Source organism: Trichoderma virens (genome assembly GCF_000170995.1).
Source record: "Trichoderma virens Gv29-8 chromosome Unknown TRIVIscaffold_83, whole genome shotgun sequence".
NCBI lineage: Eukaryota > Fungi > Ascomycota > Sordariomycetes > Hypocreales > Hypocreaceae > Trichoderma > Trichoderma virens.
The window spans coordinates 940628-963616 of NW_014013666.1; the positions used below are offsets into that span (position 1 = coordinate 940628).

General features: G+C 52.0%; 6 protein-coding genes across 6 annotated transcripts; 2 read left to right on the forward strand and 4 right to left on the reverse strand.

The window, feature by feature from the left end:
- Window positions 1-329: 329 nt before the first annotated feature.
- Window positions 330-4304, reverse strand: TRIVIDRAFT_132245 (uncharacterized protein; the record flags this gene model as incomplete). The annotated part of the gene is made up of 2 exons (XM_014098410.1): window positions 330-3971; window positions 4071-4304. Coding segments are annotated over 2 exons (3876 nt in total), but the record flags the coding sequence as incomplete, so codon positions are not given.
- A 7006-nt stretch (window positions 4305-11310) lies between these two features.
- TRIVIDRAFT_68079 (uncharacterized protein) lies at window positions 11311-12231 on the reverse strand (the record flags this gene model as incomplete). Its single annotated transcript, XM_014098411.1, has 2 exons — window positions 11311-11939; window positions 12075-12231. 2 exons carry the CDS (start codon window positions 12229-12231, stop codon window positions 11311-11313), a joined length of 786 nt encoding a protein of 261 aa, XP_013953886.1.
- A 1209-nt stretch (window positions 12232-13440) lies between these two features.
- On the forward strand, window positions 13441-15902 carry TRIVIDRAFT_80971 (uncharacterized protein; the record flags this gene model as incomplete). Its single annotated transcript, XM_014098412.1, has 4 exons — window positions 13441-13590; window positions 13676-14512; window positions 14585-15111; window positions 15188-15902. The coding sequence occupies 4 exons, from the start codon at window positions 13576-13578 to the stop codon at window positions 15570-15572; spliced, it is 1764 nt and encodes a 587-aa protein (XP_013953887.1).
- Window positions 15903-16837: 935 nt separating this feature from the next.
- TRIVIDRAFT_8323 (uncharacterized protein) lies at window positions 16838-17278 on the reverse strand (the record flags this gene model as incomplete). The annotated part of the gene is made up of 1 exon (XM_014098082.1): window positions 16838-17278. A coding segment is annotated over one exon (441 nt), but the record flags the coding sequence as incomplete, so codon positions are not given.
- A 1152-nt stretch (window positions 17279-18430) lies between these two features.
- Window positions 18431-18958, reverse strand: TRIVIDRAFT_7604 (uncharacterized protein; the record flags this gene model as incomplete). Its single annotated transcript, XM_014098081.1, has 1 exon — window positions 18431-18958. A coding segment is annotated over one exon (528 nt), but the record flags the coding sequence as incomplete, so codon positions are not given.
- Window positions 18959-21123: 2165 nt separating this feature from the next.
- On the forward strand, window positions 21124-22529 carry TRIVIDRAFT_216550 (uncharacterized protein; the record flags this gene model as incomplete). Its single annotated transcript, XM_014098413.1, has 1 exon — window positions 21124-22529. One exon carries the CDS (start codon window positions 21342-21344, stop codon window positions 22380-22382), a length of 1041 nt encoding a protein of 346 aa, XP_013953888.1.
- Between the last annotated feature and the right edge of the window lie 460 nt (window positions 22530-22989).

A 22989-nucleotide genomic window follows, 5' to 3' on the forward strand; every position in this document is an offset into this window, starting at 1 on the left:
GAAGGGAGTGGAGGAAAATCTCGGATTTGCGGTATTAATGACCCAACTCTTTTGATACTGTAAAGGAAAAAATAAAATGAGATGGTAAAAAAGAGAAGATAAAAGAAGGTCGAATCATGCTCGTTAAAGATCCAGTCTTGATGATAGGCTTGCGCCATGTCTTCCAATCTTGAGAGGTTTTTTCCAGTATCATTGCTTCCAGATGCCAGTAGGAAGATATGAAAAAATGAAAGAAATTAATGAAACAACAACAGAGTATGAAATATAAATAAAAGAGTTTAGGATGCAACGAAGCACTGAGCGGCATATGATTAGACACTGTTGATCTTCTCAGGTGCACGAGCGCAGCAAACCATCAGTTTGAGGCTCGTGCCCAGTTCTTCGCATTCCCTGAGCAGAGCCTTGTCATTCCAGATGCTGCTTTTTCCGGAAGATTGGCTTGTTGCGTTCTCGTAGCATCGAGAATACCACCAGCGTCCAACTCGAGAGACCATGTTGGTAATGCCCTCATCTGCGTTCGGACTTTGATCTCGCATCATTTCCGCCAAGCTAGGCTGGTCTTTGGATGATTTCTTCGCCTTCTTCTCAGCTAAGCCTTTGCCTTTTGCGTTATCATCAGAGGAAGTGATTGAGCTTGCAACCGGAACGCCAACGCGTGCAGCCTTGATCGTTGAAAAGCCACTCTTGCCCAGGAGGCGAACGATTAAGTCGGCAGTAGAGGCCAAATTAGTCTCTGGTGAAGTTTCATGTATGCGTTCCTTGAGTTGACGAATGGTACGGCGCCCGCGGTTACCCATATTGTTAAGATCAACATCAAGAATAGACAATTCAAGGTATCCTCCCGGCTTGAGCACACGACGGGATTCGGATAGGATATTCTGGTAGTGGGATTCCGGAGCAGCAGTCGGAAATCGGTAAACAACACAGTTGAAAGTATTCGAAGCAAAGGGAAACTCTTCGAGGTGGGAAAGATATTGTGTTTGATGATGGTTGGGTGGGCTAAGGGGATATCGCGAGGCCGAACTCTGTGGATCAGCAGCAGGCAAAGGAGCTCGTGGAGAGAGGTTGAAGAAGTCGGCAGCCGAGTATGTTTCCGCGGCATAAAACGACCAATCGTCATTACCAAGCCCGTCAATGACGAGAACTGATGGGCGCTCAAGGGAGTCTCGGCCCCGGACCAGCCCATGCCGAATGTCGCTGAAGAGAACTTGGCCAAAGCTAAGCCATTTGGAGACGGTCATGGAACCTACGCGAAGGTTCACCTGAGCCAGGGGCGTCCATTCTTCAGAAGAGGTAGACGAGCCTGATTGCCTAGACTTGTGGGAAGAAACGGTGCTGTGACGCATGGTTTCAGCAGCGCTAGGCTTCCTAGAATGCCGACCGTCGTTCTGTTCTACGGCCTCCGGCACGGGCGATGGTACCGTAGGGCTAGGATGAGGCTGGAAGGCCTTTCGAATTCTCTCCGTCATGTCAGCACTAAATGTAGTGGAAGTTGTCCGTGCATCTGAGATGGTTGACAGCTTGCGGTTATCGGTGACGATCGTTGGAGATTCGAGAGGGTTCTCCTTTGCCAGCCTCATCTGGTAGGTTTCGAGGTGGAACGGAACACCTTTGGAAGACGTGGTCGACTGTCGGCCTTTCACAGTGTCTTCTCCCAGAAGATCATCATATTCGTCCCAAACTTCATCATCCGCAGGCGGGTCATCAGGCTTTGGAATAACAGCTGTCGCCTCTGCATAATTGTATGAGACACAAGACTCGGTTGAGCTTGTCGTACAGTCAGAATCCTTTCGAGGGGGAGAAAAGGCCAGGAATTCTTGCGTAGTTGTAGGCTCGGGGGATAAACGTGACCGAGGTTCGCTGAAGAAGGAGAACTCGGTGCCCGCATCCGTCGTTGAGCCATCACCACCACTTGTATCCGGGATCGGAGATGGCTTTGAAAAATTAGGCATTCTAGTATTCAAGCCCGGGCCGCGTGTCTTGGGTATATGCAAAGAAAGTTGTCCATTTCCCATAAACGGCCGAGAGAAACTGCGAGGAGAGGGTCCTTCTGAACGCTTGCTCACCACCTGCGGTATCCTTCCCACCTGTGCCAGGCGGCTTGGTCTTCCAGAACTCAGAGTTACTGCTGCAGGGGGGGCTATTCCTTCCATTCGAGAAATGGCTGGCCCGTCCGCCACAGCATAGTAGTCTTGGACTGGTGAGAGAGGCTGTGGCAAAATGTTCGCTGAAGGCTGCAGCCGAGATGTGTTGAACGACTGAGCTCCCTCTGTTTGCAACTCAGGGGTAGTGATCTTGGCAGGTGAGCGTGCGTACGCATCAGCCTCGCGCAGAATCTCCTTGAGATCTACGGGCTCGGCTGATTCTTGCTCGGGTGAATCCATAATAGTGTAAAAAGCCACCGGCTTCTTCTCTACTGGTTGTACAGTAACGGCAACCGTTTCGCTTGCCTTGTCTGGTTTGGGCTGGTTGTTTGATCTGCTGAAGAAATTCCATTTCCTCGGAGATCGAGGCTTTTTCTTGAGCTTTTTAGGAGCCGGATGAGCGTTACCGATTTCATGGGAAGGCTGCTGCTGAAGATTGAATACAGAAGACTCATCAGACATGATGCTGGTATCAAAGCTAGTCATGGGTGATGAAATCACTCCACTGGTGTTGATTGGCCTTGGTAGTTGCAGAGGGTTGTCTGGAAACGACTTCAATCGTTGAATTGATCGTCTAAATGCCAGAGTAGAGCCCATAGCCACGCTACTGGTATCGGTACTGTCCGATGGTCTTCGACTATTCGTGTGATTCTGCTCACGAGGAATTGCCGACGGCCAAAGTCCCGTTCCTGGAACACCCCTTAAAACAGAAGATGTGGTTGAATTTGCAATTGAATCAATGCTTGGGCGTTCGTTTGTCGTCAAGCTCATATTGCTCTCTGTCCTGCTGAGCTCTGCACTGGCGTTTCGATTCTCAATGACAGCTCCCCCAGCAATAACGACAGGGTTGATGCGGTCAGCTAGGAAGGAATCGCCACTGACAAGGCTCTCGTTGGATTTCCGAGGGTTGGCAATGACTGCGCTTCTCCTCCGAACAGCACCAAGCCGTCCGTACCCTTCATGACCTGTACCAGCTGCTGGCCCCTTTCGAGATACTTTCTGTTTATCCTTGCTGTCCTTTTCATTTGGCGTGTTCTCTGCAGAAGCTTTTCTCCGCCCAAAGAACGGAAATCGAGGGCCAGAAGACTTGATATTTGGGGACGGCGTAGCAGCTGGTCGAGCTGGGCCAGACGCAAATGGGCCAGAAACGCTAAGCTTTCTCCTACTCGTCAATTTGCCTGATGAGGTAGGTTGCTCAGATGTGAGTAGGTTCGAAGTTGATGCGCTCTTGTTGGTCTGCAGAGTTGAAAGCGGAGGTGGATGAGGCATTGAAGTCTCACTGTCGCGTCTCTCTTGATTGAGAGCCCTGAGTGCCAAGCTACTTTGGATTACTGGAATGGGGGTATACAGTTGGGACTTGAGATCAGAAGTACCATCTCGACTGGGTCGGCGCGGTGGCAGAGCCTGCGGCGAGGGTGATTGGTAATTGCGAAGTGGAAGAATCGACCTTGGTGGGGATGAGATACCCATGGGTTGAGCCTCTGGCCGGCGTTTTTGTCTGGGAGAGAGCTCATCTTCATCTTCGCTTGGGTGGAACCTCTGCGAAGATTTCCGTGGAGGGGGACTTGGTGGCGGTGCTGCGAGGCTTTTGCCTCCTTTCCTTTCCTTCTTTATGTTGATGCTACCCTTGACAGTTGAGCTCGATGATGACGAAGTCAATGACTCTCGAACTGCTGCAAGGCCGTGGGGATCAACGCTTATAGAATCCACCTCATTTGAAATGCTCCCAGTCCTTCGTCGGGTAACGGGTGGGCGAGTAAGAGCCGGGCTATGCTGTCGAATCTTCGCCAAGGGGAAGCCCCGGCTAGGAACAACGAGGCCAGGGGACTGTGAGGATATTGAAGTTGGGGTTGTGTCTCGGCTATATGGCCCCGGACCGGGCGATGCAGAAAATCTGGTTGAAGGGCTACCACTGATGGCACTAACCTGACTGCTATTGGCGGAGAAGAGCAAGCTCCCGGGAGTCGGCGGTGGAAGATCATGTGTAGCCAGGCGGTAAGGCATGTCTGCAGCCTGTCTATTAGAAGCACTGCGTGCTCGGTCGTAATGACGATATCGATCTAGCTCAGGGTAGATGACCGGAGACTGGCCAACAGGCTTCGAGACGTCGGATGGCTCTTCCTTTTGAACGATACTTGGGCTTGCCGTTATACCTCGATTAAATTGAATTCCGAGTGCCGAATCCATCATGCCCTGTGATTGAAGTCCAGGGGAACTCGAGCCCAGACCAGGAGAACCACTGAGCAGGCTGCCCGCCTCGGGTGACGGTGAGGGCTTCTTGCGTCTCGGCACATTTTGTCCCGGCTTTGAGCTACTATCAAATGATCGACTAGAAGAGGAGGACCCTGATTCGGTCTGCGTATGGGATCGTGAGTAGCCAGAAGAGCTCGTCGCCGAGCCCCATGACTTTGATTGTCGATCCGGAACAATCTTTGGGACGGATTGCTGTGCAGTAGCAGAGGGCCGACGTGCTGAAGATGGGAGAGGGACTCGGCTAGCCGCACGTAGCTGTGATGAGTCTTGCTTTACCAGTTTCGGGATATCCGTTTCTCTCTCGCTCGTTCGGGAAGTAGATTTGGGAATGCCACTCAATTGCTTCGAGTCTTCGGGCCGTCTTCGAAAGCCGTCGGATGGCCTGACCGGTAATCCATATCCCGCCTTGGGGGATGCCATACTGTTCCAACCTCGTGGGATATTTGTAGTATTCCAAACATGCCTCTTATGATGTATAGAGATGCATACTTCGTCCAAAGGGTATTCAAGTCAAACTTTGTCTTGCTCACATGTCAGCAGATGCAACGTAACTACTAAGCAATAATGTAATTGCGGCGTTGGGCAAGAGCACAGGTAATATTTCGACCCATCAGAAATTAAATTAATGAAAAGGAGCCTGCTCACCTTGTTGGCCACGAGCCTTAGGTCAAAGCCTCACTATTAGCAGAGCTGCTGGTACACAGTATGGTACAGCCAAATCCGGCAAAGAGCTCAGATCACAAGGGACTCTTGTCGAAGAGCTCCAGAGCAAAAAAAGAAACTTCTACCGAGGCTCTCAAAGCGAAGGTGAGTGGCTATTTCAAGAATAAACGAGGAGGGAAAAAAGAAATTATCGTGCACGAAAAGGGAACAATGTAACGATGGAGTGCCGGTAGTATAAAAGAAACCGGCAGACTGAGAGGACCGGAGGAGTGGGGACGCAGCCCGAGGCGGGAATAAGCTGAACTAGGCACGGAGTAGCTTAGTGCTGCTGAGAGAGCGTTTGCCAGTAGGTTAAAATTGACTGAGCCAGGCCGGTAGAGCACTTGGCTTGGAGCAAACGACAGGGGGGATGTCGAGCTCGGACAGGATTTTGCCAGCTGGGGATCGATTGGTCCCTTTGCGAATACAGGCGTGGCGAAGAAGGCACGAGTAGGTGTGGAGTGGCGAAACGAGGCCCAGTGGTCGGGACTGAGGATAAACCAACGAGACTGGCTATGAGAGGACTGAGAGGGCGGGGACAGTAGGTGGATGAAGCTGCATGGAGCAGAGGGAAAAGCACCGCAGCCTTTGTAGACACGATCATTGGCATCTTGTGGGTGTCATGCTTCTTTAGGCGATGAAGGCCTCCAGACGCAGCATCGTGAGTGGTTGACTGCAGCCGCGACACGAGTGCTTGGGAAAGCCTTGGGGTGGCGCCTGTGGAGAGGCGTGCTGTCCACGTCTACTCCGTACTGCAGACGGCAAAGTTCTCAATGCACAAGAGGGCATTCTGTCCTGCTGGCTACTGTACGGTCTTGGGCGGCGGTCAAACGTGGCCGATCGGAGGCAGTGCGATGGCCAGTCCGTCCATGCTGGGGTCCCGGAAGCTTGGGGAGATCAGTGGCACTGCGCTGCTGCTACTGCAGATGCAGCTGCAGCTGCGCCGCCATGCGCATGAAAAACACGGCCGTGGTCCTATGGAATCTCGTCAGAGCCAGGCCGGGCAGGGCGAGGCGACGATTGGGCACGAGGGCTGGCCACGGCGTCTGTTCCTGGCAGTCCAAGCATGTCCATCCCCAGCAGCAGTGGGGCGGCCGAGGGTCCAACGTCTCCGCTTGGCCTCGCCGTTGAAGATGAAAGGCTGTCGTGGTTCCTGAAGGCGCCAAGCGGCGAGGACTAGCCCGAGGGAATGCAGTGGGCGAGGGACTCATTGGCGCGGCCTCATCCTCGCTGCCAGGCTAGCCGTCGTGTGCAATTGGCAGCAGATGGACAGGACGTCTCGGTTGGGGCGGAGTAGCGAAGACGGCCACATGGGCCATGACGGTCTCGTTGATCACGGCCGTTTGTTGTCGTGCCATCAACATCATCATCATCGCCATCGTCACCACCGCTGGCACTATCAAGAGGCGTCGTTGCTGGCGGCCACATCACATGGGCATCCTCCAGTCTCCATCTCCTCCCATGCTCTCATGTCCATGTCCCGGCCGGCACGCGAGACGAGACGAGAGGCAGCTGGGCGTGGTCGCCGAGCTTACGCCCGTTTAGGACGAGGCCATCAGCCACAGCCGGGTGTCGTCTGCTAGAGGCTGTATGCATGTCTGAGACATGTCTTGCCTGTACATGTATGTCTCATTTCTGTCGACTCCGACAGGTCGATGTGTCTGCATGTCTCAGCATTCCGTACGATCTGCGTCGTTAGCTTATCCACCTTCTCCTACTGGATGGCATCGGTGGGCGTCAAAATTTTGCAGGCCATGGAGGGTGAGAGCCAACGGGGTGGTGTGCAGGCTCGTGTGGCATGTGTGCTGCCTGCTAATGAATTAGTTTGCTCGGTATCTGTTCTGTAGCTGGCGAAGGAGTGCGAGTGTGTGTGTCGTATTGATGAATTGAGGGTACTTTACGGAGTAGCTACAGCAGATTAGTGCATTGGCCCAGGTATTACTCCGCACTTTTGCTGCCAGCACCTGAGGCATCGACTCGTCTTGTCACTGCTCTGCTCGCAACTTGCACATGTCAAGCCTCAGTCTCTCTTCATCTGCCCCGCACAGATTCATCTGCCTCCATCTCGCCTCTTCCTGTCATCTTCATGCAATGGCGCCAATTGACAAGTAGTGCTCAGGCCGGTAATCATAGGCCTGTCCTGTCCGCGCACTAAGTACGAATAGTGCGTCCTTGCCCACCCCAGCCTCTGTCTGGATCTGGGAGATGCATCCTTGGACTCAATTGGCGAGCAAACAAAACACCTGCATCCTCGCTCCACGCCTCTCTAGCACACTCTTGCGACCTCGCACGGGCAACAGTCATCCCGTTGCCCGAGAGACACCACCAGCTTGACGCTGGCATCAGCCTGGATATGTGCGGTGGTAGCACTGAATCCTACGCCCGTATCCATTGCTCTCCAGATGAACGCCTAGACGGACAGATGTCGGCCGCTATTCAGGTTTGAGAGATGCTCCTGCATGGGCCTCTGATGCATCTTCCGGCTGCATGTAACCAGCTGGGGAGCATTAGCACTACAAGGTATTGCTGCTAGTAGATCACCGTGCATTTGCGGCCCTATCTGCTTCGTGCTTTTCGACCAGCCCTTCGGCAAAGGGGAAATATTGCTCGCAGAAGTCCAAGTTTTTTTTTTTTCCTTGTCATTTCCGATATTGTCACATAGACCGTTGTTGCACTACAGATGATCCCGGAGGCCAGCCGCAAATTGTCGCACCACCACTATCACACCGCGGATGCAAATACGACCAGGGTCTATCACTCCAAGTGGGCAGCCGGTGAAGGAGGCTCACTTTGTCCACTTTCTCTCCTCAAACGCACGTCCCTCAGCAAGTGTGTGCTCCTACAGACCAGGTACTTTCGAACATGGCCAGGCAGCGATTCGTCAATATTGGAGAAGAAGGCGGCTGCCTCTGCCTTACGATTGGCTACTATTTTTGATTTTCTTCCAATCACTTTACTGGACCCGGCTGAACGCTTTCCGTCCCCTGCTTGCCAGGATACCCCCGATAGCCAGAACGCCTCGTTCTCAACATCACTAGCAACCAAGGAACGTACCCCAGCATGCTAATTACACCATAGAGCTCAGCAATTTAGTTGCTCAACTTGATTATATCGCCATTGCAAAAAGTTCACCAGAATCCTTGAGACGTCGGACAGCTGAGCCTGGCAAGCCCGTCCGCTCGGCAGCTTGCTGTGTTGGGCATCGTGATGACTTCCCGTACTCGTCATGCGGAGCAAAGCCCGGCAGAGCACGGAGCACTTGATCCATGACGGAGCAAATCAAGACGACGCAGTGCAGCAATGACAAGAATAGCAACAGAACAGGTTTTCCCTTCCTCTCTCCCTGCATCCGCACGCCCTGATCCCGAACGCTAAGCATGCGGCAGATGTCGGGTCAGTCATTCTCCAAAAGCCGTGCCTTGACCTGTTTGCCTGTATGCCTTGACCCAACAACTCGGGGTGCACAACGGAGCTGAAAACTGCATATCAATGCATCAATGGCATGGACAGCTAGTGGCGACCCGGATGAGCTGGCCATGTCTATCACTCACCGACCGACTGTTTGTTGGCAGTCCCGCAGAAAGTGTTGCATTTCGTGCACATCTCGAAAACGAAGTCCAAAGTCGGCATCAAGTTGGGACGGAGGCAACCTGCCTGCTAATAATATCGACACGCATTGACATTGACGGTGCTTCGCCACACTTGGCCACACTTGGCCACACTTGGGACAAAGTGAGGCTTGTGACGTGGCACGTCCCGCTGTGGCCGCTCCCGCACTTGGCCTGGTGGGGCTGGTGGCCTGTGGCTGTTGTCAAATCGCCAGATCCACGGCCGGCGCCTTTGCCTTTGCTGACGACACTCTGAAGCGTCATGGCTTGCCATCGTTGCTTTTCTTGGGCCTTCATGACGTGTATCGCTGTGCTCTTTTTTTGCCTTTGTTGCCCGAACATGGATCAATGCATTGCAAGAGTCACTCGGGACCGAGACAAGGTGCTCTGGACTTGGGCTGACACGTTGATTGCCCGTTGTCGGCTTGTCAAGGCATAATGTCGGCATTGTTTACTAACATGGCACATTGCCGAAGAGGCATATTCCCGCCCTTGCTTGTACGAGTATGCTGCTGTAGAAACCACAATTCTCAGAGCATGGCTGGCGAATCAAGTCACGGCCCCTGCCCTTCCAAACCTTCACACCCTATTTGCCATCTATCAATATCAAAGTGCGCAAGACGCCAGGCGAGGACCCCATCTCGCTTTAGCTCAGCAAGGGTTTCGGGCGTGTCATTGGCTCCCGGATTTCAAAGTCTCCAAGTAACGTGACGGGAAGTGCCTCACTCTCCAACGCCGTCCAACCACTCAAGGCCTTGGCCCTTCTGCCTCTTGAGCGCTGAATCATGTCTGCCGACGGGTCTACACGTGGGGAACAAGGCACGGACGTTGGCTCCCCGAGGTGAAATCTCTGCTCTGCTCGTCTCACCTCCAAAACCGACGACCGAGCGAGCCGCTAGATGGGCTCCTCCTTGGTGTGGTTGGGGCGCTTGATTTCCACTGGAAGCAGCTTTTCTTGCTCGAAATGCGGGATTAGCGCGTTGGTCACGACGCCTTCTCACGGCAACTTGAGATGGATCTTTTGTTGGACTTGCTGTTGGTCCATCCGTATGACACATCAAGTCGGTGGCGGCGTTGAAGGGCTGCCTGGACACCGAGTGATTGGCTTCTGTTCTCTGATTGACGCAGCGGCTGATATCTGACTACATGTAAACTGCCTATTCTTTGCACCCCCTCTGCATATTTCTGGCACGATTCTTGTCGCTGTTGGATGTCTCGGACAATCAGCTTAGTCTGTTCTCATGTTGACCAACCGTCCTTTGGCCTGCAGATATCTGATATGAGCCCGGACATACTCAAAAAGAGCTAGAAACGGCGCACTCGGGCTTTCTCCCATCTTGCTCTTAGTGGAAAGTGGTGTTTACCTCCGGGGACGAATCACCATCATATCGACGACACAACCTCACGTCTGTGGCTCAGCTGAGGAGGGACGTAGTCCCGTCATCCCCCCTTTATCCCATTCAATATTCCCGTGTTTTACTCCGTTGTTGCTCCTGACACTTTGATGCTTCCTCCGAGAATATCCATCTTGGTCTGATAGTCTGTCTTGGTCTGATAGCTAGCATCTCTCAGGTCAGAAGCTCACCAACATCTCCTCATCGCTATTGGTCCCCCATCAAACCCACTCCCAGCTGCCAGGGCGACTAGCGACATCCTCTTGCCTGCATGCCCGGCGCGTAAGCTTCCCTCTTATTCAGCCAGACCAAGCCCAGGTGCCATCCAACTGAAACGATGTGGGAATATGATATTTCACAAAAAATCTCTGCAGGCTAGCTTCACGGCTAAGATTGACTTCCCGTACCCGTACTGTACGAAAGTAGTACATAGTATACCACCCTACCCCTGTTTTATATAACGCCATCCAGAACGACTCATCACATTGGAGCAGAGCAGATAAGGGAGGGAAAAAAAAGAGGTGGTGGGTTCAAATGCCGCCGGAGGATCCCTTTTCCCGTGAGGCCATTTTTTTTATTTATTTATTTCGGGGAGCGGGGAGATGTGATAATGTGTGATAGGAGCTAGGATGTGGGCATGGAGCGGAGATCACGGGTTTTAGTATATGTGATTGTGATGGGGTCTTTTCTCTTTGTTACGGATAAGGGAGGAGGATATGTATTTCTGGTAGTCTGTGCGAGAGCATGTGCGTCTTTTCTTTCTTGCTGCATGTGAAAGGGCAGCGTTTCTCGTGAAGTTGTGTGAATGCTTTGGTGATGAGATGAAGCCATCACTGCGGGTTTGTCGAGAGAAGGGCCGTTTATGGATCAAGGGATTTTTGTTCCTTTTCATTTAGGGAGCGTGGCCTTTTCCCAAGCAGAAATGGTGTGCGTATCCAGTGGACGCAGCCAACGTAAACACAACATTCACACGTCGTACAGAGAGAGATCCCAACAGCAGCATCACAGCGAGTTCCAAGATACGAAAGTAGTTCAAAACCCACAACGCCGTTTTAGCCTCTTATTAGAAAAAGCGCTCTCATATGGATATACATTGCCGTTTCATCCCTCCCAAAAAGACGTTCTCATTACAGATGTCATCTCCAAATCTCTTTGTTCTCCCCCCTTTTTCCCCCAATAATCCACAGCAAACATTGCGGCTGATTTTTTTTACGCCGCAGCAAATCTGGCAGCTCGCTTCTCGGCCTTTGCCTTCTCAGCAGGATCCTCTATGATGCTGCTGAACTTGGGCTTGCCCGAAGCCTTGCCGCCCTGGTTCTGATTGCCCTTGTTGCGACCGCTGCGCCTCTCGTTGCCCGAGGGCTCCCTGCGGTCCTGGCTGCGTCGCTTGCCGGGCCTGTTGCCGTCGCCCTCGTTGCGGCCGCGGCCACGCTTCAGCGGCCTCTCGGGCAGCGCAGAGTCGAGCCCGCTGGCCACTTCCTTGTCATCAACGCCAAAGCGCTTCGCACGCTCGGCCAGCTTCTTGGTCTCCTCGTCGAGCTCCGTGCCGAAGCGCTTGGCCCGCTCGACGCGCTTCTTAAGCTCCTCGTCGGCGGTGGTGGACGAGAGGCCGATGGCAAAGGACGGCGCGGGCTCCTTGGCCTCTGCCTCGTCGGCGGCGGGCTTATCGCCGGATTCCTCGGCGGGCTTGGCTTCGTCCTTGTCTGCGGGAGCTTCTGCGGCGGCGGCGGGCTCAGCAGCGGCCTTCTCTGCGGGCTTGGCTGCCTGTTCCTTTGCAGGTTTTGAAGCGGCAGCGGGCTCATCGTCGCTGTAGCTGATTTCGTCCTCCTTGGTCTCGGCTGGGGCGGACTTTGTTAGCGCTCGCTGTCCTTCTAAGTGCTCAACGTAGTCTTCTTGTTTCGCGCGTTCCCGCTCAACGTGATTGTGATTGTAGTCATGATGTACGGCGAAGAAAGGGCGCAGCAGCTACATACCCGGCTTGTCGGCTTTCGACGCCGACGCGGTAGCGGTCTTCTTGTCGTCCTCCTGCAGTCGCGCAATGAGGTCGGCCTTGTTGCCCGTCTGCGACAGCTTCTTTTCCGCCAGGAGCTTCTTCAGCTCCGGCACCTTGAGGGAAGAGTAGTCGGCCATTGTCGAAGAAGAAGAAGAAAAAAAAGGTCTTGATGGGATAGAAAAAGAATGTCGCGCGGTCGCGGTGGCTGGACGAATTGGGGCCGAGGGAGTGGAAGAAGAAGAAAGTCGGTCGTCGGCGAAAACGAAATGAATCGAGGTGAATTGCCGGGAAGCGGCGCGCGAAGAAGAAGAAAAGGGCGATGGGGAAAGAGAGTGAAGAGGGAGGAGAGAGAGAGTCGAGATGGGAAGAGACGCGATCCGGGCCGCTATTCTATTACGGCTGTGGACGAGGCTGGGGGAATCGTGATTTGCACCAGGAATGCGCACGGACCAGTAAGCTTAAAAGAGCTGTGTGAAGCTTAGTACCTGAGTAGTATCAACTTACATCAACGGAACTCTTATTAAAGGCTCTTTGTGCTACGCCGTTACATCTCTTTGATGCCATGAATTACCAATGTATCTATTCTTTGACTCCATTCATTGCATTGGCCCTGATCCGTGCTGTATTTACCATGAAAGCCCAAATGTCGCTGCTTCTCCCCTTTCCATCTCCCCTCGCATCAAGACTTACCCGGCATCTTCCTATATTCCGCCTCATGCCAAGGGAATAGAATCCTTTCAGCCCCCATGGGGTAAATCAAATCATCCATTGAGCAAATAACAACCGCAGCTCTACTCATGCATTGCCGTCCACTTACGCAACACCGTAATATCTCACCAGCAAATGCCATAATATTCTGACGTTGGATTCCCTCACCGCAAAATGCCCGATTTTGCTTTTTCGATCCCTTGGAGCGATGCCTCGCTAGCACGCTAGATCTTGCATTAGTGCCTGGTTCCCTCTGGCGCTGCCGTGTTAGGGGCCCCTCCAGCAAACTTCCAGCAAACTTACAGGGCCCAGAGCTCGCTACAGTTCAGTCGTCCCCCACTGGAAGCCCCGCTGGAGCCAGGCCGTACACAACCCTGGCTGGGGCGACTTGGCTTCGGACCAATTGCGGTGGCTCATCTCGCTGTTCCCGGCATTGACCCCTTGGTTGCTATCGAATTATGGAATTATGGCCTTATCACCAAAAAGTCGACACCCGCAACGAACCAGATATTCGCCAAGCCAGAGCTTCAGCCTCCTCCCTTAAGGCCCCCGGATAGCTGTACGAATAGCTGTACGAATATAGGTGCTTGCTACTGGCTGGCGTGTGCGCGCGGCTGCGGCGAATTGCTGAGGTGGCGTCCGATATACGAAGCCCGACTTGAACACCTCCACGATGCTCGTTTGCATGAAGATGCCATACTAAGCAGACTTTTGCTGCGCGGCGCATCCCCGAGATCCAATCCATACTGTTTGATATCCAGCTCGCAGTCAAGATGACGCGACGTATTGTACGTTGGACTGCTCTGTTTGCCCTAGACTTGGACTTGGACTTCTTGGACTTGGACTTGGATACTGACAAGCTGCTTCCACCAGGTTCGCACGCTCACGCAGCTGGGCGCCGTAGCATTCGTCACCACAATCATCATCTTCTTCCTCGATCGCAACTACAGGGTCCTCCCCAATGCTCTCCACAACTACATGCCCTCCCACCACCCCGGCCTGGTAGTCACCGATGTTACCATCACAACCTGCTCCAGCCTCAAGCCCTTTTCCTCCTGCGAACTGAATCCAACCGACTGGCATCGCATCGAGAAGGAACTATACCTGGGCAAGGCGTGGACATCGCGCGCATACCTACACGTCCGTCGCAAGCACGAAGAGGAGCTGACGGCCGAAGACGAGGTTGTCGTCGGCGTCTCTGTCGGTTCGCTGAACCCTGGTGACGTCGCCAACGAGAGCGAGCACTGGGAACCGCGGCCGGGTGGTATATGGCTGAAGCGCTCTAGAAATAAAAAGTCCAGCGACTCAGATGCTGCAGTGACGGATGTCGATGTCGTCTTTGGCGACGACGCAACGGAGGCGCGCAATGGATGGGGGATTGTCGGACGACCTCTACAACTTGGCACCGGGGGGAGTCTCCTCAGCGCCCATCTGACTGTGCGTAGAGGAGCGCCTCATGAGCTAAAGAAGCCGAAGCCTAGAATCCCCGACAATGGACGGTTTAAGATCATGCAAGTGGGCGACTTGCACCTCAGCACCGGCGTTGGCGAGTGCCGAGATGCTGTTCCAGATGGCTACAAGGGAGGCAAATGCGAGGCTGATCCCAGGACGCTCGATTTCCTTACCAAGATGCTTGACGAAGAGAAGCCTGACCTGGTTATCTTGAGCGGCGACCAGGTTAACGGGGATACGGCCCCCGATGCTCCGTCGGTATGTTGCCCTGTTTGCTTTGTTTCGACTGTGTAGATTTATGAGACATGTGAAGCTAACTCTGGATTTCAGGCCATATACAAGTACGCCTCTCTCCTGATTGAGCGCAAAATACCCTATGCCGCCATCTTTGGCAACCATGACGACGAAAAGTCCATGTCGCGGGAAGCCCAGATGGCCTTGATGGAGACTCTGCCCTACTCCCTATCCCGAGCTGGCCCCGTCGACGTTGACGGCGTCGGTAACTACTACATCGAAGTCTTGGCTCGTGGCCACAACGAACACTCCGCCTTGACCATCTATCTCCTCGACACTCATTCTTACTCCCCTGATGAGCGTCACTACCCTGGTTATGACTGGGTGAAACCTAACCAGATTGACTGGTTCAAGAAGACAAGCGCAAGTCTCAAAAAGAACCATGATGGATACACGCATCGACACATGGACATTGCCTTTATTCACATCCCACTTACCGAATACGCTGACTGGGATAAGCCGCGTGTGGGAGATTGGCGCGAAGGCGTCACCGCACCCGTCTACAACACCGGATTCCACGATGCTCTCGTTGCAGAGGGCATCGTCATGGTCAGCGCCGGACAGTAAGTAACCTACCAAAAAGAAGTCCCCCCTTTCACCGATTTTTCCTTGGTTTGTTAACGCCATGTGCCCCCTTAGTGACCACGTCAACGACTACTGCTCCCTCTCCTCCCACGGCGACGAGACAAAATCCTTCCTGCCGGGCTGGGAAGAGAAACTGCCCCTCAAGTCGGAGAAGAAGCCCGACGACGTCCAAAAGGTGCCCGCCATGTGGATGTGCTACTCCGGCGGCATCGGCTTCGGCGGCTACGCCGGCTACGGCGGATACGTCCGCCGATTGCGCCTCTTCGAGGTCGACACCGAGGAGGCCCGCATTACGACGTGGAAGAGGGTCGAATATGGCGATACCCAGGGCCGTATCGATCAGCAGATTCTTGTGGAGGCTGGAAAGGCGTACTTTGCGCCTCCGCCGCCGCCGCCTCCTTCGGAGGAGCAGCAGCAGCAGCAGCAACAGCAACAGTAAGGACTGTTAGAGTGCGGGGAACTATACATATATACCATTATGGGGATGGAAGAGACTAGCTGGAGAGTGACTACCAAAGAACTCTCTCACTCGTTGGGTACGATGAGTATTATTATCAGTGTTTTGCAGCTCTGCAAGTAATGATTCAGCTTTCTCCCGTATTATTGGATGGATGCGAATTTTTTTTTATATGAATGGCGCTGGAGAGTTGGGCACAGGGTTAGGATGGACATGACTTGGAAAACATTATATATAAACACAAGTCAACCAAGTATATCTACCACATTGCAACTCCATACAAATGGCATCAAAAAGAGTACAACTTCGACTAAGTGGATATGCGAATGAATAAGTGAATTGAATGTATTGCTGAAAAGGAAGGCTTCCTCGCTTGCACCAAAACACCGCTTAGAGGAAATGACACAGTAAACCGCCACACGAAGAACAAATAGTTCCTAAATCCTACCATCCCGCCACACTAACACTACTTCATCGTAAATCATAAAACTTCAAAAACACCTCGCTCAACCCATCGTAGAAACATGACATAAACCAGCCAACACATACCACGGATAAAACAGAAAGATTAGCAGCAGCAACTAGCGCTTGAACAAAAAAAAAGTAACTGCGAGGAAGACGAAAAAAATTGACCGAGACAGGGGTCGAACCTGCAACCTCCTGATGTACTTAATCGTAGTCAGACGCTCTGCCATTGAGCCACACGGCCGGTTTCTTGTTATTGTTTCCGACTCTCAAAATCTCAATTATAGCCGGTGAGACATATGATGGCCTCCCATTTCAAAACTCGAAAGGCTTCGAGACAGAGAATTAACCACTCAGAGAGCGAAGCATTAAAGCGTCCCTCTCCTCTTCATCTCCCTCAATAGCCCCATCAAGGCTAAGACCTTTTCATCCCGACAGTCGTCGAAAAAGGGCTCATTCTCATACATCTCTCGCAACTTGGATCCCGTCTCAACGGCCTCTTCCACACGGTATAGTTCCGTCGCAGACTTCTTAATAGCAAGGACGTCGAGGTAGAGTTTTTCCGCTTCGGCAAAGGCCCGACGACGGGAAGCGTCACGAAGCACGGCCTCTTCTTTGGATCTATTTGAGTGCCCTGCTTGGGTGATGGTATTTATTGAGTTCATTGTCAGACGACGACGGACACGCGAACGAAAAGCTCGTGTGGTGGTATCTGTTTCGGAGGAGAGAATCGAGGCCGTTTCGTCTTCCTCTCCCAGCGCGTGGGCATGCAAGCGACAGCTTAATGCTAGATTCTCCATCGTGGTTGTATAAAGCGGGTGAGCTCTGCCCAGTGACGCAGCCATGATATCCAGAGCTTTTTGATACTTTGTCTTGGCATCTTCGTAGCGACAACGTATATCATCAATGACAGCCAGCTTCTGCATCGCGTGAGCTGTGCTTGGGTGCTCTGCTCCAAGGGTCCTGGTCTTGATCTCGAGTGACTTCTTGTAGAGTGCCTCAGCCTCATCCATAGCGTTGCTAGCCTTGGATACATGGGCAAGCTCATCGAGGGCTTCAACGGTAATGGGGTGGCTCTGTCCAAACATGCTTTGGTAGGAGATGTACACTCGACGATAGAGTGCTTGTGCCTCTTCCATCTTCCCTAGCTGTTCTAGCGTAGATGCGAGCTTTTGCACTGTACTCACAGTCGCCGCATCTGTTGGGCCAAGCTCTGCCTCTTGCCTGTGCTCAATAATTTCGTATTGGTCCTCGACGTCGTCAAAATCACCCAAGGCAGCAGCGGCGGAGGCCTTTGCCAGAGCAACACGGAAACCTAGAGCTTTGTCGATCGATGCCAAGTCAATATTTGTCAAGACTTCGGCACTTCTTTCGTGTTGCCCTGCTTGTTGAAGCAGCGATGCAAGCGATAGGGAGGTTTGGATCCTTTCCCTGGCGTCCATGTGCGATTTCTGGCGCAGTGAAAGTTCGAAGCAGCCAATAGCTTGCTCCAGTGCACCTTGTGTCATGCACACGTTTCCCAATACCTGCCATGCGACGTCGTCATCATCGTGCGCTAGGATGCCGGACCAATCGTCATAACAAGTCTTTGCATGAGGAGCCATGATTCTTCCAAAGTCGTGAATTTCCGGTAGACTCGATGAAGTCGTCTCCTTTTCCCGAATTCCATCTACGCAAATGTTGCAAGCCAGCCATGCATTTTCCTTTTGTTCTTCATTTTTGAGCGTTGCACGCACATAATCGCGGGCCGCAGGATCTAGTATAAATGTTTCAAACGATGTTGTTGAGGAATTCGTGGCTTGCGATGCCGAGGGTGAGCTGGGCGATGAGGTTGCTGACGGTGGTGGAGAATCAGGGGAAGGGGTTTGTATGAAGTTTTGATCAAAGAGATATTGCAAAACATCATCAAGTCGGTTTGCATCTTGAAATGCTGCTTATCAATTAGAATCCATTTACTACGAGAAACACTTTGTATAACGCACCTCTAATTTCTGCAAAGGCATCGGTAAACCGTGCGGGCGTATTCTTTAGTCTTTTGGATGGACTGAACAAGGCAACTGGAATGACTGTGTACGAAAGCATGGCGCTAATACGAAGCACTGTTCTTGTGACGGACGACTGGTCAAGCGTGGAGCCCAATATCCTGAGTGGCATATTGGATGCGAGCTCCTTCTGGTACTGGGAGATGTCGAGTCCTTTCTTACAGATGGTAGAAGCGGCGATGGCTATGCTCTGGGGGTGACATTTGAGCTGCCTTACCAATCTATGAGCTGCTTCGCCTGCATGGGATCGTTAGATGTCTCAATGACTTGAACAAGGAAGTTTAAAATACCTTTAGAATCGGTGTCCAAGGACTCGTCTCCTACTACAGAACGAAGTAGTTCTACTGCTTCTTCGTCTGTCATCGGCCCGATGCGCAGCTTCGTTCCCCATACACAGTTGCTCCTATCCCTTGAAGTCAAGATGATTTTACCAGTAAGTGTGAGTGGAATAAAGTCGGATATATCGAATGATGGTTCAATGTTGTCGAAAATGAGGAGCCACCTGTCATTTTCAGGCCTCATTAACCAGTCTTTGACGGCTCGGACCACCGCCTTCACTCTTAACGTATCCAATTGTTGAATGCTCTTTACCTTGAGCATCTCCGCCACTCCTGCGAGCCCAAGTTCGTTCTCCACTTGAGCTCGAGTAGTATTCTTGGAGTAGTACTCGACCAGGTTATTCGCAAACTCTAGATAACTTGTAACGACTGTCTCCCAACTCTCGGCCCAAATCCAGAAGACGAAGGAAAGTTCATTCTTGTTGATCTCGGCGTAGTCTCTAGCGAGTGTGGTCTTGCCAACTCCAGCATCTCCCCACAGACCAGCGATACTGATATGTAGAGCCTGCCGATCAGAGGACGGCTTGAAGCTAGCTTCGAGCAGTTCAAGCAGACTATTTCTATGTATGATGACGCTCGGATCACCAGGCAGCTTGTATGGAATGTCGAAACCCTCGGATAGGTATTCTAAGTGTTGATCTATATTCTCATTAGTGTTATTGCCATCCGTTATGGAATTACACGCTCACCCGTCACATGATTAAATGCCTTTCGCTTCGTCTCCAAAAGCCCAGAGGATTTGGCGTTATGTATCATGTCGCGGAAGTTTCCTAACAACGTCATGTAGTTTGCATCGCGACCCTCAAATTGGATCAAGCCCGAATGGGTAGCGGACAAGCCAATCTGCACACCATCTGAGCCAGACATGGAATGTCGCTGTTCGACAACAAATTCATGCCCCGTTTGCTTCGTCTCATGAAACGAGAGCTGCGGCAGTGCTGTAATCGCCTTGAACGCCTCCATCTGATTTTCCAACCATTCGATATCATGTGCCTGCATGGATTGTCCGCGAGTATAACTCGGATGGTCATCAAACCCCGACGTCGTCCTTCGAATGACATGCGCAAGCGGCGTGGGGGATAGCGGCCTCCCAGGAGACAATGTCCCCAAAAAGGCAACTCCACAGGTCGACAGCTCAATATCTTTGAGCTCTGCATCTATAGCCTCGCTGGAGATGATGAGCGCGCGTTTGACGATCCATCCTCCTAAGCTATGGGCGATGAAAAACAGTGGCCGGTGATTCGTCCCGTCGCGACTGCGTTGGCTCCCTAGCTCTTTGACCAAGTCCAAGGCCCTGCCGTAGAGCACGTTGCGCACAAGATACCGATAGTTGACTCCATCAGAAATATACCCATACGTCATGATCCTCGCGTTGGGGATATCCTTTGCGAGAAGGTCCTCCAACCAGGATTTGGATTTGCCGCCCTCAAGCGAGATCCATGATTTGAAGCCTTGTCCGCCAAGGCCATGAACGGCCACGATGCTGCGTTTGTAGTCAGCTAGGTGGCATGATAACTACGCACTATAGATCGGTGAAACATACTCTATTTCTGCATCTTCGGTGTCCTGCACAACCTGCAGACCGCTCCCTTCTGAGCTTCCTTGTCGTGTAAAGGCCCCCCGTACGCGATGGAATAAACCCTTAAACGACTCTCGCGAGTCCGCCATTTATGCCAAGTATTGGGTGTCGAGAATATCGTGGTATGATTAATCTCTTCACTGAGCAATTCATGCCCGATAAATTATGATGCGCAGACGTGAAAATCATCAGCTGAAAGAACAAAATGATGGAAGTGTCAAGTTTAGGACTGGCACAAAGGAGCTGAAGGGGAGAGATGACGACCTGAAGGAAGTGTGGCTGGTGCGCAATATAGAGGGTGCTCCTGGTATGGGCATATGGTTATAGTGGCTGAGTGCGCTGGAGGTCAGCAAGCATCTGCCTTTTTTACATGGGCAATATACAATTCTACTTCTGATTCACAGCAAGCCAACATGCAGTGCCATACAAAATAATACCAGCCTTAAGGTTCATGGCCTGTCATAGCCAGGCAGACTCTGGGATGACCTGATGGGTTGTCGTTTTCCATGGTCTGGTTCATGGGACCGAGTGGCGCGAGACTCCATGCCGGTCATAGCCATCCCGTGTTAGCCAACGTACGAGTACCGAAGCCCTTCCAAGCGAGAGTTGGCCGGTGGCAGTGGCGATAACACCTCGACTGAGAATTGGAGAGTGTATTGAAGATGGAGGGCCGTCTGAGGCTGAATGTGCCTGGCAAGATCAAAGTTATACCTCTTTTAAGCGCTTATAGAGCATCAAGTATTGGAGGTTGAGGTTCGGTACTACTACTACTCCTTCTGCTCCTTCTGCTCCTGCTACTCTAACATATCCAATACCAGACCTACCTAGTACCTAGTAAACGAGCACGCGCTCTCTCCGGCCCTTGAATAGCCGCTGCTTCTCTCCAGAGCCTCTCTGACTGGCGTTCATCTATATGTGGCGCAGCGAGCACACACCGAATCACAGGGCGATGCTAGGACCTGTGGCGCAGCCTAAACTTAGTAAAGTGGCGGCCTCACCAGGAACAACAACGTCACATGCCACATTTCAAGGCTGTCAACCATATATGACTGATGCGGCGAAGCTTCCATGGCCTCGGCGATTGCGATAAATCCAATTAGAAATAATGTCTTGAACTGTAATATTCAATAGCTATATAATATTCATATACAAGCTCTAGATTATCTATTTTCTCTACCTCTTTTACCATTGCTACTATCGTTACTAGCTCTGCTAGAGAAAGTAAACAAAGTAGCTGAAATAGCCCTAGTAGATCTCACTACCGCTATTGCTTCTACCTATATCCATTGGCCGTTATACTCTTCTGCTTCCTCTTTTTCCTCCTACAATGTCAACGGCTGCCGTCATAAGCCCACAACTTCATAGCCGCCATCTCCTCCCAATCGGCTCATCTACACATCGTCGCCAAAATAACAACAGCGAGAACACTGCTACAACCACCACCAGCGGTAACAATCGCAACAGCAACGACACAATGCCCCACGCTCACGAGACAAAGCCTCTCTGGCTCATCCAGCCACGCCTCGACGCTGGCGTATATCGCGACAAGCTGATCGGCAGCGTCGTCAAATACCCAGACCTTCCCACCGAACGCCACATCCCCTACCGCACAGGCGCAAAGCTGCCCCGAGACATTGTCGCAGATCTCGACCCCAAGCCCATCCAGGTGCGCAACGTCAAGTTCTGGACCCGGCGCATCAAAGATGCTGGCGTTTCGGCGTCACTCAACGAAATCCTCGAGGCGTTTGTGGACAGGGCCAAGGAGGACAGCAGCGAGAAGATGGCCACGGTAGCGAGGATATGGCACATGGACTCGCCGGGCGAGAAGTTCAAAGAGCTTCTCAAGAACAAGGAATATTTCGAGGAGCTATTCGAGCTACTGCGGAGTAACCACGACCAAGGCTATTTCATCACCGACATTGTAACTTTGACAAACATGGAGATCAGCGATTCAACGGGCCGTTCGTCTGGTGTCGGTGCAACCGTCAAGGTGCCCATCCCGGAACCCACCTTGAACGTTAACATTGGCGCTGGCGGCCATTTCCAAGTAGTCCGCGAGAAGGGCTACTCAGCGTATTATGAGGAGGAGACCATTGTCTTCCTCGGCTATCGTCTCGTGCGGCTCGAGAAGGTTGAGGGAACGAGGGCGAAGTTGGGGCGCCTTTTCCTGGGCCACAAGACCGGCTTTACGGTGCGTGACGGGTTCGACTACTGGCCGGAATTAGTAGAAAGGGCAGTGGAGGGGAATGCAGAGCCCTTTTTATCAGCAGAGACGCCGAAGGAAGAGAAGAAGGAGCTTGGGGAGGAAGAGGAGGCGTATGAGGCGATTGTTGACGAATTGGGGTTTGACTTTGAAGTGGTGGGATAAACTGCACGGTTTTGGCATGGCATTGGCGTTTTGGCATGGGTTCAGGATTTCGTATAATAAATACAGCAGAGAAACTAGGTCTATCTAGAGAAACTAGATCTAAGGAGCTAGATTATGATAATGATTAAATTGGTTGGTTTGTTCTTTACTTGAATATAGGTAAACAAGTATGGGAACTAGGTGCTATAGCTGGATGGCTGTTGGGAGAAGACGACCAATGTATTTGCAATTCAGCTTTCCACTTTGGCAACCTGGAACTAAATTGAACTTGTCCTACATAGTAGCCACAGATATTATATATTTCTTTTAATGGTGTCTGTTCACGTCCGCTAATATCGTGGTAATCGCAAATCAAGCACATTATTTATATGGTTCGGTCCTACGAGACCTCTGTAGACCCGTTTCCTACGTTTTCACAATCCCACTCAGTCACTTTTTGGAAACGTCGATTAACAGACTAATATTATTGAATTCATCCAAAGCGCACTCTGTAAAACTTTCACCCACAACCCTTACCTTTTGCTTTTGTTGTTGGCTCACCCCTGCAATCTTCATCTCTATAGTCAGCTATGGTGGAAGCCAATTGGCCTGTTGCGGGTTTCCTTAC